We start from the raw sequence: 13,095 nt of genomic DNA on the forward strand, positions 1-13,095 counted from the left end.
TACTTTATTTTTTTTTTAAATATGCTGTGTTGTGCACAATAGGAGACAGGTGAATTCCCAGGCCATGGAATATGAGGAAAGATGTCTACCCATGCCCTAACAGAATTCCAACCTGTACAGTATATTTATTATTAACTTCACTGTTTGGAACTGTCACCACTTACAAGTCCCAGGAATGAGAAAGGCCACATAATGAAATACAGCAGAGAAGGTACTATTATTTATATTTTTTTAAAGTATAAAAATCCTGCATATATGACAAATACTTTTAAAATCTACCATACAAAACTGCTGGGCTACTCCATTGCATTTCAGTAAGAATCAGACATCAGGCAGTTGAATGGTTAGTCACTCATCTGACTAAACACACCAGCCTTGAAATTTAATACTAAATCCCAATTGAAGTATTCTGGTCCATCTCAGTTGAAAAAAAAAAAAATCAATGTATTAATTTTCTGTTCACATATGTGGGCTTTTTTATAGTCCAGCAGTTCAAAAAAATACCTCATTGTTTAAATGTTATAGAAATACAGGAAATTTCTACATACTTTTTTTACAAATACATATGTACAAGGCAGGAACAGTCTCTAATTCATGATGAGCTCTTAACATTCAAAATATATGATTTTAGCTTTCCACGTGGGCATATCCTGTATGTCAGACAGCACCAGTGTTTTCTTTTTAGGCAGCAACAGTGCTAACCCCAATGTAGCTGCTGAACAGGGTTACAGGTCAAACTCTGCCAGCCACCATTTGTATTCCTCGCTTGCCAACAACCCAAGCAGAGCAAAATGTAAACTACCAGTTATGGTCATCAGAGATATCAACTATCCTCAGCCAGAATCCCAGGATATTCCTCCCAAAACTGGTCCCCAATGATGTCACAGTGCAGGGGAACAACTTTAGTCTTAGTCCGGGTCACTTCCACTTCTTTTTCTTCTTCTTCCTTTGGCAGTTTTATTTTCTTAGTGATGACTTCATTAACCTGAAAATATAGTTGACACATTAGCAGACATAAAAGGCTCCAGAGTGGATTCAAAAATGATAATAAAAAATAATTTAATAAAAAAACACAGGGCAGGAACTTCTCCCACTAAATCAATGATGCAATTGTAGAATAATGAATATTTCCAAGTTACCTTAAAGCAGAAAAGGACTCAGCCAACTATGAGCTCAGCTACCTTATTGAACAGAAGTTTGTAATTCCTTTGCCATGGATATACTTGGGACCTAATCCTGGGAAGGGCTTGGTTCCAGTGATACACATGTTGTCATCTGCTGATACATGTTTCATCTCAATGGTCATAATTTGTATCTAAGCCAGACTTCACAGACTGGTTTTTACATTATGCTCATAAAAACAGCTCTCAAAAACATCTCCAAAACAATGAGTCATATTACACATAATTATATGGCAAATATAGTTAATTTAAAAATATATTTATTCCTAGACATACACTGGAGATACACAGTCTGTCTGCCACAGTGTAACTACTTAAAATAAGAGCCCAAAGCAAGTGGCAATACAGTTTTTTACCTTTTGCCATATTAGGACAGTTCCTTTTCTATACATCAAAGGTTCATTGTTGTAGTTGATGTTGAATTCAGAAAATAAGATCTCATTCTTATCTCCAGCCAAAGTTCCCTGAGAGGAAAGGAAAAGAAAATTACTCTCAGAGAAAAAAAATTGTTTCTCTAGAGTAGAGGAGGGGCGAATACTGGAAGCAAGAGAGACATTTGTAAAGGTTTTTCATCTTTAAGTCACAAAGTTTAATTGCTTCTCTCAACATAGGAATTAATTCCAACTGCCAAATGAGTAAAAATGAATTAAAACTGAGAGGGTTTTTATTATATTTGGAAGACAAATGGAAGACAGTCAACAGATTCCAGAAGAAAACAGGAATAATCTGCTAAGGTCTGCACAAGGATTCAAACACAACAGAAGGGACTGACAATCGACAGGACTTGAATTCTGCCACTGTTCCTCATGTCTTTGGATACTGAACATTTTATGACATTTCTAAGATTTCTAAAATTGCTAACTAAGAACTTCAAACTCTGCTAATACTTGACCAAAATGACATTATTTGCTAGTGGTGTAAATATCTACGCAATTGAAGAAGTTGTTGACTACATCCACAAAATTATTACAATAAGAACACACAAGCCAGGGATCCTGGGCAGGCAAGACATTTTACAAATACTATGATTTAATTTTTAGCAGTAAAAAAAACATGACTTAAGCAGACTTACCCGGAGCCTCTCCTGTGCTTGCACTGGTGTCAAACCACTTCGCTGTACAAGCATCCAGAACACTGTATTATAAAGGTTATTAATATGGCCTAGAGAAAACACAGAAATGAGTGTGACAAAGATTATTTACTAAATCTGAGTGACTACTTAGAAAAAAATAGCTTTATTTCCAGAGCTGTATCCAAGAAATAGGCAAGAGTAATGGGGAATTAATATAATCAGTTTCTAAGGAAGATACAATGTTTATAATATAGTTTTAAGGTACAGCATATCATGACTAGAAGATAGATTTCATAAGTGAAAAGGGCACAGCAGAGGCTGAAGGGTGTTTATGTATAATATAAATTATTTTCATTTGACAATAGGGAGTAGGTACTGACAAAGGTCTAGAGACAAATCCAGCAGTCTGCTCTAACATCGAATAGTCAGCACTTTTACTACCTGCTGTGTATTTGAATATTCACAACTCTTCATTAAAGAAGATTACCTCAGCTAAGCCAACTCTGAACACCAAAATTAATTTATTACTTCTATTAGAAGTTCTAATATTTCTTGCGCTGAACTCATTCTCAGGATGCAATAAATTTAGTTGTAGCCTGAACACTCTGAATTTCAGCCAGGACCCATACAAAGCCCAGAACAAGTGCAATAGTATTGAAAACTGCCTACCTACTTACCACCCTACCTGCTGTTCTTTAACTGACAAATGTATATAAAAGGATATTTCTGTTCAGAGGAAGTGAACTCAACTGCACAAATCTCTCTTTTCTAGGAACACTTACAGTCTGCTTGCCTCCAGCTGAGGTAGTCCTTCAAATTCTGATTGCTGGGATACAACACAATTCGTCCATCAAATCCTGGTGGGTACAGTAGCTGCTGATCCTTAAAGTAATCCTTCCAATAGAACACGTAACTTGAGGAAAACTGGGAGACCACATGAGTCATGAACTTACTTGCAAACACAGAACAAGAGAAAAAAAGAAAGAAATACATGAGTGTAATTATATATCTGTGATTATCCGAGGTATCAGTGGTGATAACTCTAGTGGAGAGCAGCACTTCTTAAATAATGGCCAAACAGATGAGGAATGGCACAGAGAGTTTTGAACAGCGGAGGTACCGAGAATTGTAACATTTTCTTAAAAGAATGTCTGTTTATAATGTTTTGATTGTTTATACAATAAATTGTTTATATAACTTCTTTTACAAGCTCTGTATTAGTGAACATATTTTCCTGAAACATCACATGTAAATAATCCACATGAAAAACTTGAACTAACTGCAGTGTAAGCACCGACCTTCCTCCTAACCTCTGTGTGTAGCTAAAGGCAAATCTGAAGAAATATTATAAAGAGATGTTAAAAAAAAGTTCACTTCATTATCAAAGCAGTTGTTACCTTGCTCTTCTTTTAAACCACCTGCTCTTCTTTTTGAAAACAAAACTATATTCATCACTCTGTCCATAAGCAATAACAATATCCTCCAGTTCTTGCATCACTGTCTGGGCACACTTGGTCATCAGATTCAGAGCACGGTCATCATTTGGCTTTTTGAATTCATGCTGCTCAGAAAACCTTCAAAGCAAAAATGGTTGCATAAGAATCCCTTAAAAATATACTAAAAATGCTAATCCATTTATTTTCCTCATATTTGCTTTATACGAATACTGATTTCCAGTACCCTGTCAATACTGACAAAATAATTCCCTCCAGGTATCAAAAGCAGGAATATAAAAATCCTCATTATCTGGTCTGGATAATCCATTCTCTTTCCCACCAGTATCTGACCTTAACCAGTCTTTCAAAGGAGCTGGCTTATGTACTTTAATTGGAAATGGGTAACAAATACTGCTTCCTGTAAACTCCCTTTCTCACAGGGTCTCTTTAGTATTCAGTCCAATAAGGGCAACATTATCAATAAACTTGTCAAAACTCAAGAGCTTTACCAAAACCAGAGATAACACCCGAGCAAGAACCTGTGTTATCTACCAGCCGAGGGAACTGTGCCCCATTTATCCCGAGGGAAGGCGAATGCCACACAGACACTGACTCCAAACACCAATACACATCCCTGTACAGCAGCTGCTGTCCCTCCCCAGCACAGCCAAGGCACCGGAATCACTCCCTACTGGGACCACCCGGTTCTGAAGCCGGTGAAAACAGAATCCCGGTGGAATTCCGTGCCCTGGGGAGGCCGATGTGGGACACGAGGATTTCTAACCCCGCACAAGCCGGACAGGAACAGCCCAGCACGACCCGGGCAGCAGGCTGGACCCTGCTCTGGGCACAGCGCTGCCAGCCCGCACCCGCGGGGTCCCCGCAGCGCCCGCCCCGGCCCTGCCGCACCTGTGGAAGTTGCGGCCGTCCAGCCGCACCACGATCCAGCAGTTGGGCAGCACCGTGTCGTCCGCCTCGAAGTCCCGCACGTACTCGAACTTGCTCTTGGCCATGGCGAGGCCGCGCGGGAATGCCGGAGCGCAGCGGGCAGCGATGGCCGCGCCCGCCCGGCAGCAGCGCAGCATGACCGGCGCGGAAGCGGAAAGAGCGGCTCCGAGCCCTTCTGGGCGGCCCGGAGCAGCGCTCGGTGGTGCCGGCGGAGAGCGGGCGGAGCCGGCGGGCGGAGCGCGGGGCGGCTCCGCCAACGGTGTCCATGGCGGCTGCGGGGCGCGGAGCCGGGGCACGGGCCCCGCTCCGAGAGCGCCGAGCAACGAGCACGGCATGGGCGGGCAGGGCGGCCCCAGCGGTGGGCGCGGGACCGGGGGACAGCGCGACCGAGCCGGCGGGGCTGGGGCTCGGTGCGCGCCCCGCGGTTGGTGCGGGATGCGGGGTCGGTGCGCGCCGGCGGCGCGGGGCCGCGGGGAGCGTTGGCGCAACGGTGGCGGCGGCCGAGGAGCGGCAGCGGAGCGATGGAGCGCAGGGTCCGGCACTGCCGCTTCCGCGCCCGGGCCAGCCCCGCCTCGCCCCCCAGGCACAGGGATGTCATGGGCCCCCTCGGAGGGCTGCGCGTCCAGGTGCAGGAGCACCCGGGCCGGCCCGCGCACAGCGAAGGAGCAACCAAGAAGAGCAGGTGCATCTCGGCTCCGGCGGCAGTTGAGAAGGAGGCCCGGAATGCCGTCAGGAGAGAAAGGGACCAGGAAAGGGGCAGCGGTGACCGCCAGAACGAGGAGAAGATCCTGGAGCAAACTGGGCATAAGCCCTGGAGAAGAGCTGCCGTCCAAACGGAGCGATCCAACCTGGCCTATGAGGCTCGCCCAGTGAAGGTGGAGAAGAGCGATGCCCCGGCTGGATCCCTGTGCGAGCTTGGGAATCCTCCCCAAGATCAGAATATCCCGGTCTTGTTTCAGTCCTTGCCTTCCAGGTCGCATGTCCAGCTCCAAGGCCCTCTGCCCTCGCAGCTGGTGCATGTGACTCCAGTGCCGGTAAAACAAATGCCAGTTCAATTGCAGCCTCTACTGCAGCGGCCAAAGATTGAAACAAAAAACGTTCCCCTCACAGTCCTGCCCTCGGATTCAGGTATTATGCTCAGAGAGCTTGCAGGGTGGCACAGGTTATCAGGCAGGAGAACACAAGTGGAAAGGTCATGTTGGAAAACCATCCCTTTGCATAGGCTGGGTTTAGCACAACTCTTGCACAGTTTAAGACACGAAAGCACGGGAGCACAGAGTTCTGTAGTGGTTTGTTAAAATCAAGGCAGTTTCGTCACATTGCTCCCTGTCTGCGTGAAACCCCTTAGGACAGTGCTTAGAGTTACACTTGAGTTGTGATTGCAGTTCGAAGGCAGTTTGATGGTGGGAATCTGCTTGATTTTTAAATCTATAAAGTACTCTTATACATCTCTGAAAAAATCTGGACATGTTAAATGAAGAGCATTTTGAAACATCTATATTAGAAGCTTTTTTAGTATCTAGACTTTCAAAATTAATTACCTAAGTAAGGTCTTAAAGACTTTTTCCCTTTATCGATGATAAAGGTTAGAGTTAACCTGAGATGATAAAGGAAAGAGTTAATTTCTAAACCTTTTCCAGGAGGAAATTGCTTCCTCAGGGATCAGTTTTAAGGGGCCTGTGGATTCATCATGTTGCCAGCTCAATTTAAACACAGCCTGTGTTTACAAAGAGCCAAAGCCAGGTATCATGTAACAATCATTTGGGAACACAGGTTCCTCCAACAAAATGAGTGTCCAATCCAAAAAAAGAAAAAAAAAAAAAGTGTGTCAAAAAACCCAACAAAACCCAAGCAGAAACCCAAAACCCACAGTTGAAAAGGCAGGGACTGCACAGGTGTGGGACTAAGCAGCCTCACCATCCTCACTCCTAGTCCCTGCATTTTTAGGGCTTTGGTTACAAGGTTCTGGTGATGATGATAAATTTGCAGTGGTGTGGTCTGTGCTGTATAATGGTTAGTTTATAAATTCATGAGAAAACAAGCCAGCTGAAATTCAAACTAGAGTGTTAGCAGTCCCAGTTTCTTTCTCTTTTTTTTTTTTTTTTTATATAACAAAAAATAGTATGTAACAGAAGCCAGGTAACTGATTCCTTGTGCAGTGAGTCAGTGAAGGGCAGTGGAGGATTTTACAGGAACTGCTCTCCCAATGTGCCCTGAGTTTCTTCTGTTCCAAAGCTCAGGTGATGCTGTTGCCAAATACCCTCTGGGTGCAATACTGAGTGTGACCTGCTGTATTCCCTGGAAGGTGATGATCTTTCCTTGCCTTGTTGCACAGGGATGCCAGACACTCCATTCAGCAAGACCAAAAGTGGCCGTGTGAAGCGTCCCATGAACGCATTCATGGTGTGGGCCCGGATCCACAGGGCTGCTGTGGCCAAAGCCAACCCAGGTGCCAACAATGCAGAGATCAGCGTTCAGCTCGGCCTGGAGTGGAGCAAACTCACTGAAGAGCAGAAGCAGCCGTATTATGAGGAAGCAAACAAAATAAAACTGAGGCACAGGGAGGAATTTCCTGGTAAACATCTTAGTTATTTACCCGAATGCTTTAGAAGTGCAGGGCTTCGTGGAAAATTGATCTTTGCATTATAGCAATTAATAGAGATAGAAAAGAAAATACAGATATTTCAAGCACACAATCCTTCTGTGTGCTTGAAACTATGAATTTTTTTAGGCATCCAAAGTGCTGGTGCTTAGAACACTGCAGCTACAGCAGCTCTTCTGAATGCTTTAGTAATCTAATGGCCAGAGAGTGTTTGTTGAGAAAGTGGCCTACTGCATCTGTTTCCTTGCTCCAGAAACAGCTGCCCAGGTGGCCTGTGGTGACACATGCATCTATTCCTTAAAAGCAGGAAAGGGAAATGTCACAGGAAGCACAAACAGCATTGTGTTCTGTGGGACTCTTCAACATGTAGACTTGAGGTTCCCACATCATGGTGTGAAAAATGTTTCTCACCCCTTTGTCAAGTGTTAAAATTCGTACCCTTAACAAATTAATTTATCCAGAAAATAACAGAGCATAAGTACTTTAAGCACTTTTAAAAAGCTGTTGAGATACCAGGTGTTGTGATACTGTCTCTCTCAGTTGACATAATGCTGCTTGTTCATGATCCTGATAATCTGTCATAAACAAGGAAAAGAGCATCACTCTCCCTCTTTCCTTGCATCTTTCAAAAAAGGAAAAAAAAAGATGTTTCTTTAAAGTTGCATTAAGAGTTAACCTGTATAGAAACCAAGCAGCTCAGTGTAAATTCATAATATATTCTTATGTCTGTTAGTGTTTGGCTCATGCTGTCAGGCAAAGGCAAACGTGCTCTTCCAAAATCTATCCAGGATTCCCAGTGGGTCGTATTTTATGTTAGGTCTTGTAACCTCCAGATATATGTGAGACTTAAGGGGTTAAGGAAACAATGAGGAAAGACCACAAATAGCCATGGTTTTCCTCTAAAAAGTCTATGGTACAGTAAGTGTCATGTTCTACTTCATCTACTTCTCAGCTGGGCCACATCACTCCCCAGTATTTGGTATTTCTTCTTCTCACAAGCAGCTACTACTTGGTAACTTCTAAACAATACCCAAATATTTCTATTTCATTTCCATCTCTCGTAAAATTCCCCATTTCCAGCTCACCAAAACAAGTGGAGCATTGCCATTGCCTAAAGGAGTGGGTTTTGGACTTGTCTTATCAGATCCTTCAGAATTACAGATAACATAGCTTTAGATAAATAATGAAACCATCCAAAATATTGTATGTCTGCATCTTTTTTTCGTCTCTGACAGGTTGGGTTTATCAGCCAAACAAAAAGAAGTGTTCACCACCTGGCTCTGCTGCATTTTCGGGCACTTCCCAGAGTACCATGACTACAAATCCAGCTGGCACCCTTCCCTTCTCATCACCTACTTACTCTTTTGTCAACTCCAACGTTAAGAACAGTATTGGACGTCCAGTCTGTAAGTTTTCAGTAGTGAATTATTTTAAAAATTCAGAATTTACCTGTTCCAGTAAGAGTTTGTATTTACAAGAGTAGTGACAGGGGAAGGGGGAATGGCTTCAAACTGAAAGAGAGTAGGTTTAGATTAGATATTGGGAAGAAACTTTGCTGTGAGGGTGGTGAGGCCGTGCCACAGGTTGCCCAGAGAAGCTGTCATTATTTACCAACACTTCCTTTTTACTTAAGATGTTAAGCTACAGCTGCTTCTGCCCCTTGTTTGGTCTCCACCACACAGATACCCTGGAATGATCCTTCTTTTTATAAAACGTCCACACTGGCAGTGGAATAGTGTGAGAGCCCCCAGACCAGTGCAAGAGCTGATCTGTATTTTCCTTAGAGAAAGAGCTCTGGCTCTGTCAGTGCATGGATAATGGATTTCAACAGCAAATAGCTCAGATCCAGGCAATGATGTTTTCCTCTTTAAACGTCCTGGAAAGAATTGCTTTGTTTGCAATGTGACAAGAAAATGAAATGCCTGATTATGCTGTATGGTAATACTTGGAGATATTAAAACAAAAGAATAGTCAGCTTTGTTCTGGTGAAGTTTCGAGTTAGTGATGCTTGAAAATTTCTATGCAATGTGTTTTGAAATCTTTCCCTATAAAGGCAGCCCTGTTGAGGTGTGATTTCAAGGCGTACATTGAAGTTTGTGCTCTGCAAAGCATTTCAAAGTAAAATTGTCTAGTGGGTGCATTCATTGATGAAATAAGGAAACATGTTGGAGATTAGGGTATTTTAGGCTCCTCAGCACACAGATTCGTTATAATTTGGCTCCCTTCACATCAGTAGACTTGTGAGGTCTTCTGAGCTGAAGGCACACTCCATCGTGGGGTCTTACTAGGACAAGACACACGCTCACAGACCTCATTAGCCACTTCCTTCCTTCCTCCCCTGGCTTTCTGTGGAACGAAACTTGAATGTGTGGGCTCCAAACCCATTTGCCAGAACACACGAGGTGTATGACACGAGGGTGAGTTGCCAGGAAAGTTTGTGAAGAAATGCTCTGTCTCTACATGGATGTACTGTGGTTTGCTGTGATGCTGTTTATCAGAACTCTCTGTTCATGTCTGATAAATGACCGTTTTGTTTCCTGAAGGTGAGTCTCCTGCCATCTGTCTGCCAGCTTCCTCCATCCAGCACACTGGGCCCATGACCCTTTTCCAGACCACGGCTGCCAGCACCACATCAGTGGCTGTTGCAGTTCCAACCCTGCCCCTGCGCCCTGTAGTTTCATCACAGCACTTTGCTGAACCTGCTCAGACAGAAGCTTTTGTGTCACCTGGGCTCAACTTCTCCCTGAAGAGACCTGCACCCGTTTTCACTGAGAGCTTCAGCAACAGAAACCCAAGTAACATCAGCAGCACTAATGGCAGGTTTTCTGTCTCTAACAGTGAGATCCCAGGGATTTCTGTTTTTCCTAGAGGCATAGCTCTTCCCCAGGCTACCCCTTTTATTCCCTCACCCGCCTATGTGTCTGCTCCCATTGGACAACCAGCCAGTCTGTTTGGAGGAACTCCTCAGTTTCCATTTTGCCACCCTTCTTTTATACCTGGACCTCGCTGTTTCCCCTCAAGGTAATGAAACCATTTCAATACCAGTAAGAAAAAATGCTGAAAGGCAGAGAGTCTTTTGACTTGCAGATAGCAGGTGGAGCATTCATAGGGAAAGGAGCTCTGACCTTCCTGTAGCTGCTGTGTGGGGGGACCCCCTGGCCTCAGCCTGCTCGTAATACCTGCTCAGTTACTGAAGGCTCCATAGAACTATTGCAGTAATTGGCACTCCCAAGGCTGGGGAAAACAGAAGTATCTTCTTTCCATTTTATGTGTCTAAGTGCAGTTGATTTAGGCAGAAAAGCATTAGGTAGAGATAATGTAAATATACTTTGAAAATGGTCAGATAGAATTGAAGTGGGTGTGTCCTGGAGATGTCCCCTGGGTACTTTATGGTCGTCATAAGTGCTAATATTCCTGAAAGCCAGCCTGGTGGGAGGTGTCTGCAGAATTCTTGTGTAAGTAGTAATTCCTGGATCTTCCTTCTCAGTCAATCAGAGGTCCCCTAATCAAAAAATTTCCAAGCCAGCACATGTAGTGTCCCCTGGGTATTTGCTGAGCTGAGCATGCACAGAAAGCACCAGTGCCCTGGTGCAGGTGGGCAGCTCAAACACCACTCATCTGATCTTGTTCTTCACAGGGCATCATTTTTCTCTCATGACTGTGCAGTAGCAAACCTAACAAATTATTATGATTATTAGGCTTAAATTTTGCCTGTTTATACACTGCTAATTCTCACTAGTAGCAGCAACCAATATGTTCCTTTGGCAAAAAGACCATTTAGTCTTTAATTAGGGCTAATGATGACCCATCAAACTCAGAAGAACTTAATGAGTTCACAAGTGCAATACAAGGCATTTCTATTTTTTAAGTCCTTTAAAGAAACACAGGACACATATTCCCAAAATTGCTAAAAATTATCTTTGCTCAGCCTTTGGTGTCTGAAATGAGACAATTTTGTTAGGCTTCTGAGAGACAAGAGTTCTTGTAGCATAAAAGTCTGTTCTGATTTCACACATTCATGGACTTCTGAAGGCTGCCATTAGCTTTGCTAATGCCAGGATCTTTCTAATATAATGATTTATAAGTACTCTATCCTATAAATTCATTTCTTGCATACAAGAGTCAGGATTTCTGAACTGACAGTGCAGATGTATGCACTAAAAATTTAAATATTAGATTGGAATGATGAACAGTGCCCCTTAAAACCTTTATAAATATTGTATCAATGTTTTTACAGTGCCTGCATTGTGGAACTCTATTACTTCTGCACATCTTTTTTGTTCTTCACAATGTAGTGAATTTCTCTAAAACACTGTAAATTACAATCCCTGTGTTATTCTGCATCAGAATAAAAATTCAAGCATCTGCCACTGGAGGAATACAGTTGCATTTGACATAGTAACTTCCTGCAATTTACTATGTGGTTACTTTTTAAAAATTTATCACTGTGAATTCTTTAAATATTAACATTGAGAGCCACATATTGGGCACAAGGATTCTCTGTCCTGTTTGATAACAGTGTAACAGATGCAAGAACTCACTAAAAATAATAAATAAGAGTGTTTACCCCAGGTCTGTAAAAAATTTTGGTATATAGAAATTACACAAACTGACTTTTGATGCTTTGTTTTATTCATCTGAGTATGTTGGTTAATTCACTGCATGCTGGTTTATCCATGGTATTATTTGATTGATAAAAACAGTGGGGTTTATGTTTGTTCTCAGAGCAACCTCATGTGTGCATGAAGTTGAAGAGATGCTTACCACAGAAATGGAATCTGAATGACTCTTGTTACTGCCCTAGTTCTGAAATTAGGCATGGTTTTAAATCTGTATTCAAATTTCAAAAAAACAGGATAAGCTGAGTAGCACAGAAATGAGTGTCATTGTGCAGCCCTGCATTTCTGAAAGCCAACCTTCAATGTCTTCCCTTGCAGCACATTCCCACTCAGAGCTCCGTTTGGCTATGGGAACTTCTCCAGCTCAGTGCCTCAGTGCTTTGGCTTTTATGAAGAGAGGAACCAGAGGCAGGAGGTGATATTTTCCACTCTGGAGGAAGACTATCGTTTCAGGGCATACTCAGAAGAGAGGCTACATGAGAACCAGCGTGTGTGTGGGAGCCCTGAAGTTGTGTCCTGTCAGAGCACCTGCAGTGAGCAGCGAGTTCTGAGCCCCCTGCCACAGCTGGACGTGGAAGTGGTAGAGGAGGTTTTGCCCTCTCCCCCATCAACACCCTCCAGCACTTACATTGTCAATGTAACTGACAGTGATGAGGAAGAGGAAGTAAAGTTTTTCCAAGTATTGTAATTTTTAAAACTTATTTTAATCCAGAGAAATATGATAAAGTGGGAAATAAATGTTTTCCTCAGCACCACCTTTTCAGTCAGTGTGTTCAATGGGAAACTTTCAGGTGGCTTTAGTAAGTTGCACAGGTCGTTTTGAAGAGTCTGATGAACAGTTTGGATAAGAGGAAAGTCTTATAAATAGCAGAAAATGCCTGTTCATTTCTAAATTCTCACTGAAAGCTGATCAGCCCTCCAGGAATGCATGTGACCAAATGTACAAATACCTCCACAAGTATGTTTCAGGGTATAAAACAGCTGTTTGTGAGATTATTCTCTAGATTTAACTTTCCTCTTCTCCCATCTTTCTTTTTATACCCCATGGAGTAGGACATCAGATATTTCAATGCACCAGAATCTAGAATGGTATACAACTGTTGTGATTAATTTTACCAAGCCCAGGGAAAGGGGAAACTTTTTTAACACATCCTGGACATACTAATGGGGAATTACATGTGAGGGTGATCCCTTCTTCCCTCCCAGCTAGAGCTGATGTCCTGGAGTGATTGTTAAG

At 42.8% G+C, this 13,095-nt stretch overlaps 2 protein-coding genes across 4 annotated transcripts; one reads left to right on the forward strand and one right to left on the reverse strand.

Moving 5' to 3' along the window:
- Window positions 1–207: 207 nt before the first annotated feature.
- Window positions 208–4,784, reverse strand: THG1L (tRNA-histidine guanylyltransferase 1 like). 3 transcript variants are annotated; one of them, XM_014875930.2, is made up of 6 exons: window positions 4,599–4,784; window positions 3,651–3,827; window positions 3,036–3,205; window positions 2,254–2,342; window positions 1,538–1,645; window positions 208–985 (listed from the first exon to the last, which is right to left on the reverse strand). In XM_014875930.2, exons 1-6 carry the CDS (start codon window positions 4,772–4,774, stop codon window positions 824–826), a joined length of 882 nt encoding a protein of 293 aa, XP_014731416.2. In that variant the 5' UTR covers window positions 4,775–4,784; the 3' UTR covers window positions 208–823. The 3 variants fall into 3 exon arrangements, with proteins under 3 accessions (XP_014731416.2, XP_088029662.1, XP_088029663.1); XM_088173536.1 differs by having other exon boundaries at window positions 3,036–3,201; window positions 4,599–4,778; XM_088173537.1 differs by lacking the exon at window positions 4,599–4,784 and having other exon boundaries at window positions 3,036–3,110; window positions 3,651–4,508.
- A 359-nt stretch (window positions 4,785–5,143) lies between these two features.
- On the forward strand, window positions 5,144–12,610 carry SOX30 (SRY-box transcription factor 30). The gene is made up of 5 exons (XM_014875931.2): window positions 5,144–5,765; window positions 6,973–7,212; window positions 8,475–8,645; window positions 9,783–10,260; window positions 12,177–12,610. The coding sequence occupies exons 1-5, from the start codon at window positions 5,159–5,161 to the stop codon at window positions 12,544–12,546; spliced, it is 1,866 nt and encodes a 621-aa protein (XP_014731417.2). The 5' UTR covers window positions 5,144–5,158; the 3' UTR covers window positions 12,547–12,610.
- Window positions 12,611–13,095: the final 485 nt, after the last annotated feature.

The sequence above is a fragment of the Sturnus vulgaris genome, chromosome 15, assembly GCF_052056855.1.
Source record: "Sturnus vulgaris isolate bStuVul1 chromosome 15, bStuVul1.hap1, whole genome shotgun sequence".
In the NCBI taxonomy this organism is placed as follows: Eukaryota; Metazoa; Chordata; class Aves; order Passeriformes; family Sturnidae; genus Sturnus; species Sturnus vulgaris.

Excerpts from the sequence above, each read along its gene's own strand:
- THG1L (XM_014875930.2), bottom strand. The coding sequence starts at position 4,774 with ATGCTGCGCTGCTGCCGGGCGGGCGCGGCCATCGCTGCCCGCTGCGCT. Across the intron at positions 2,343-3,035 it reads CAGCTGGAGGCAAGCAGACT|GCCATATTAATAACCTTTAT; the intron begins GTAAGTGTTCCT and ends TGTTTTCTCTAG. Across the intron at positions 1,646-2,253 it reads AAGCACAGGAGAGGCTCCGG|GGAACTTTGGCTGGAGATAA; the intron begins GTAAGTCTGCTT and ends CTTTCCTCTCAG.
- SOX30 (XM_014875931.2), top strand. The coding sequence starts at position 5,159 with ATGGAGCGCAGGGTCCGGCACTGCCGCTTCCGCGCCCGGGCCAGCCCC. Across the intron at positions 7,213-8,474 it reads GCACAGGGAGGAATTTCCTG|GTTGGGTTTATCAGCCAAAC; the intron begins GTAAACATCTTA and ends CGTCTCTGACAG. Across the intron at positions 10,261-12,176 it reads CCTCGCTGTTTCCCCTCAAG|CACATTCCCACTCAGAGCTC; the intron begins GTAATGAAACCA and ends CTTCCCTTGCAG.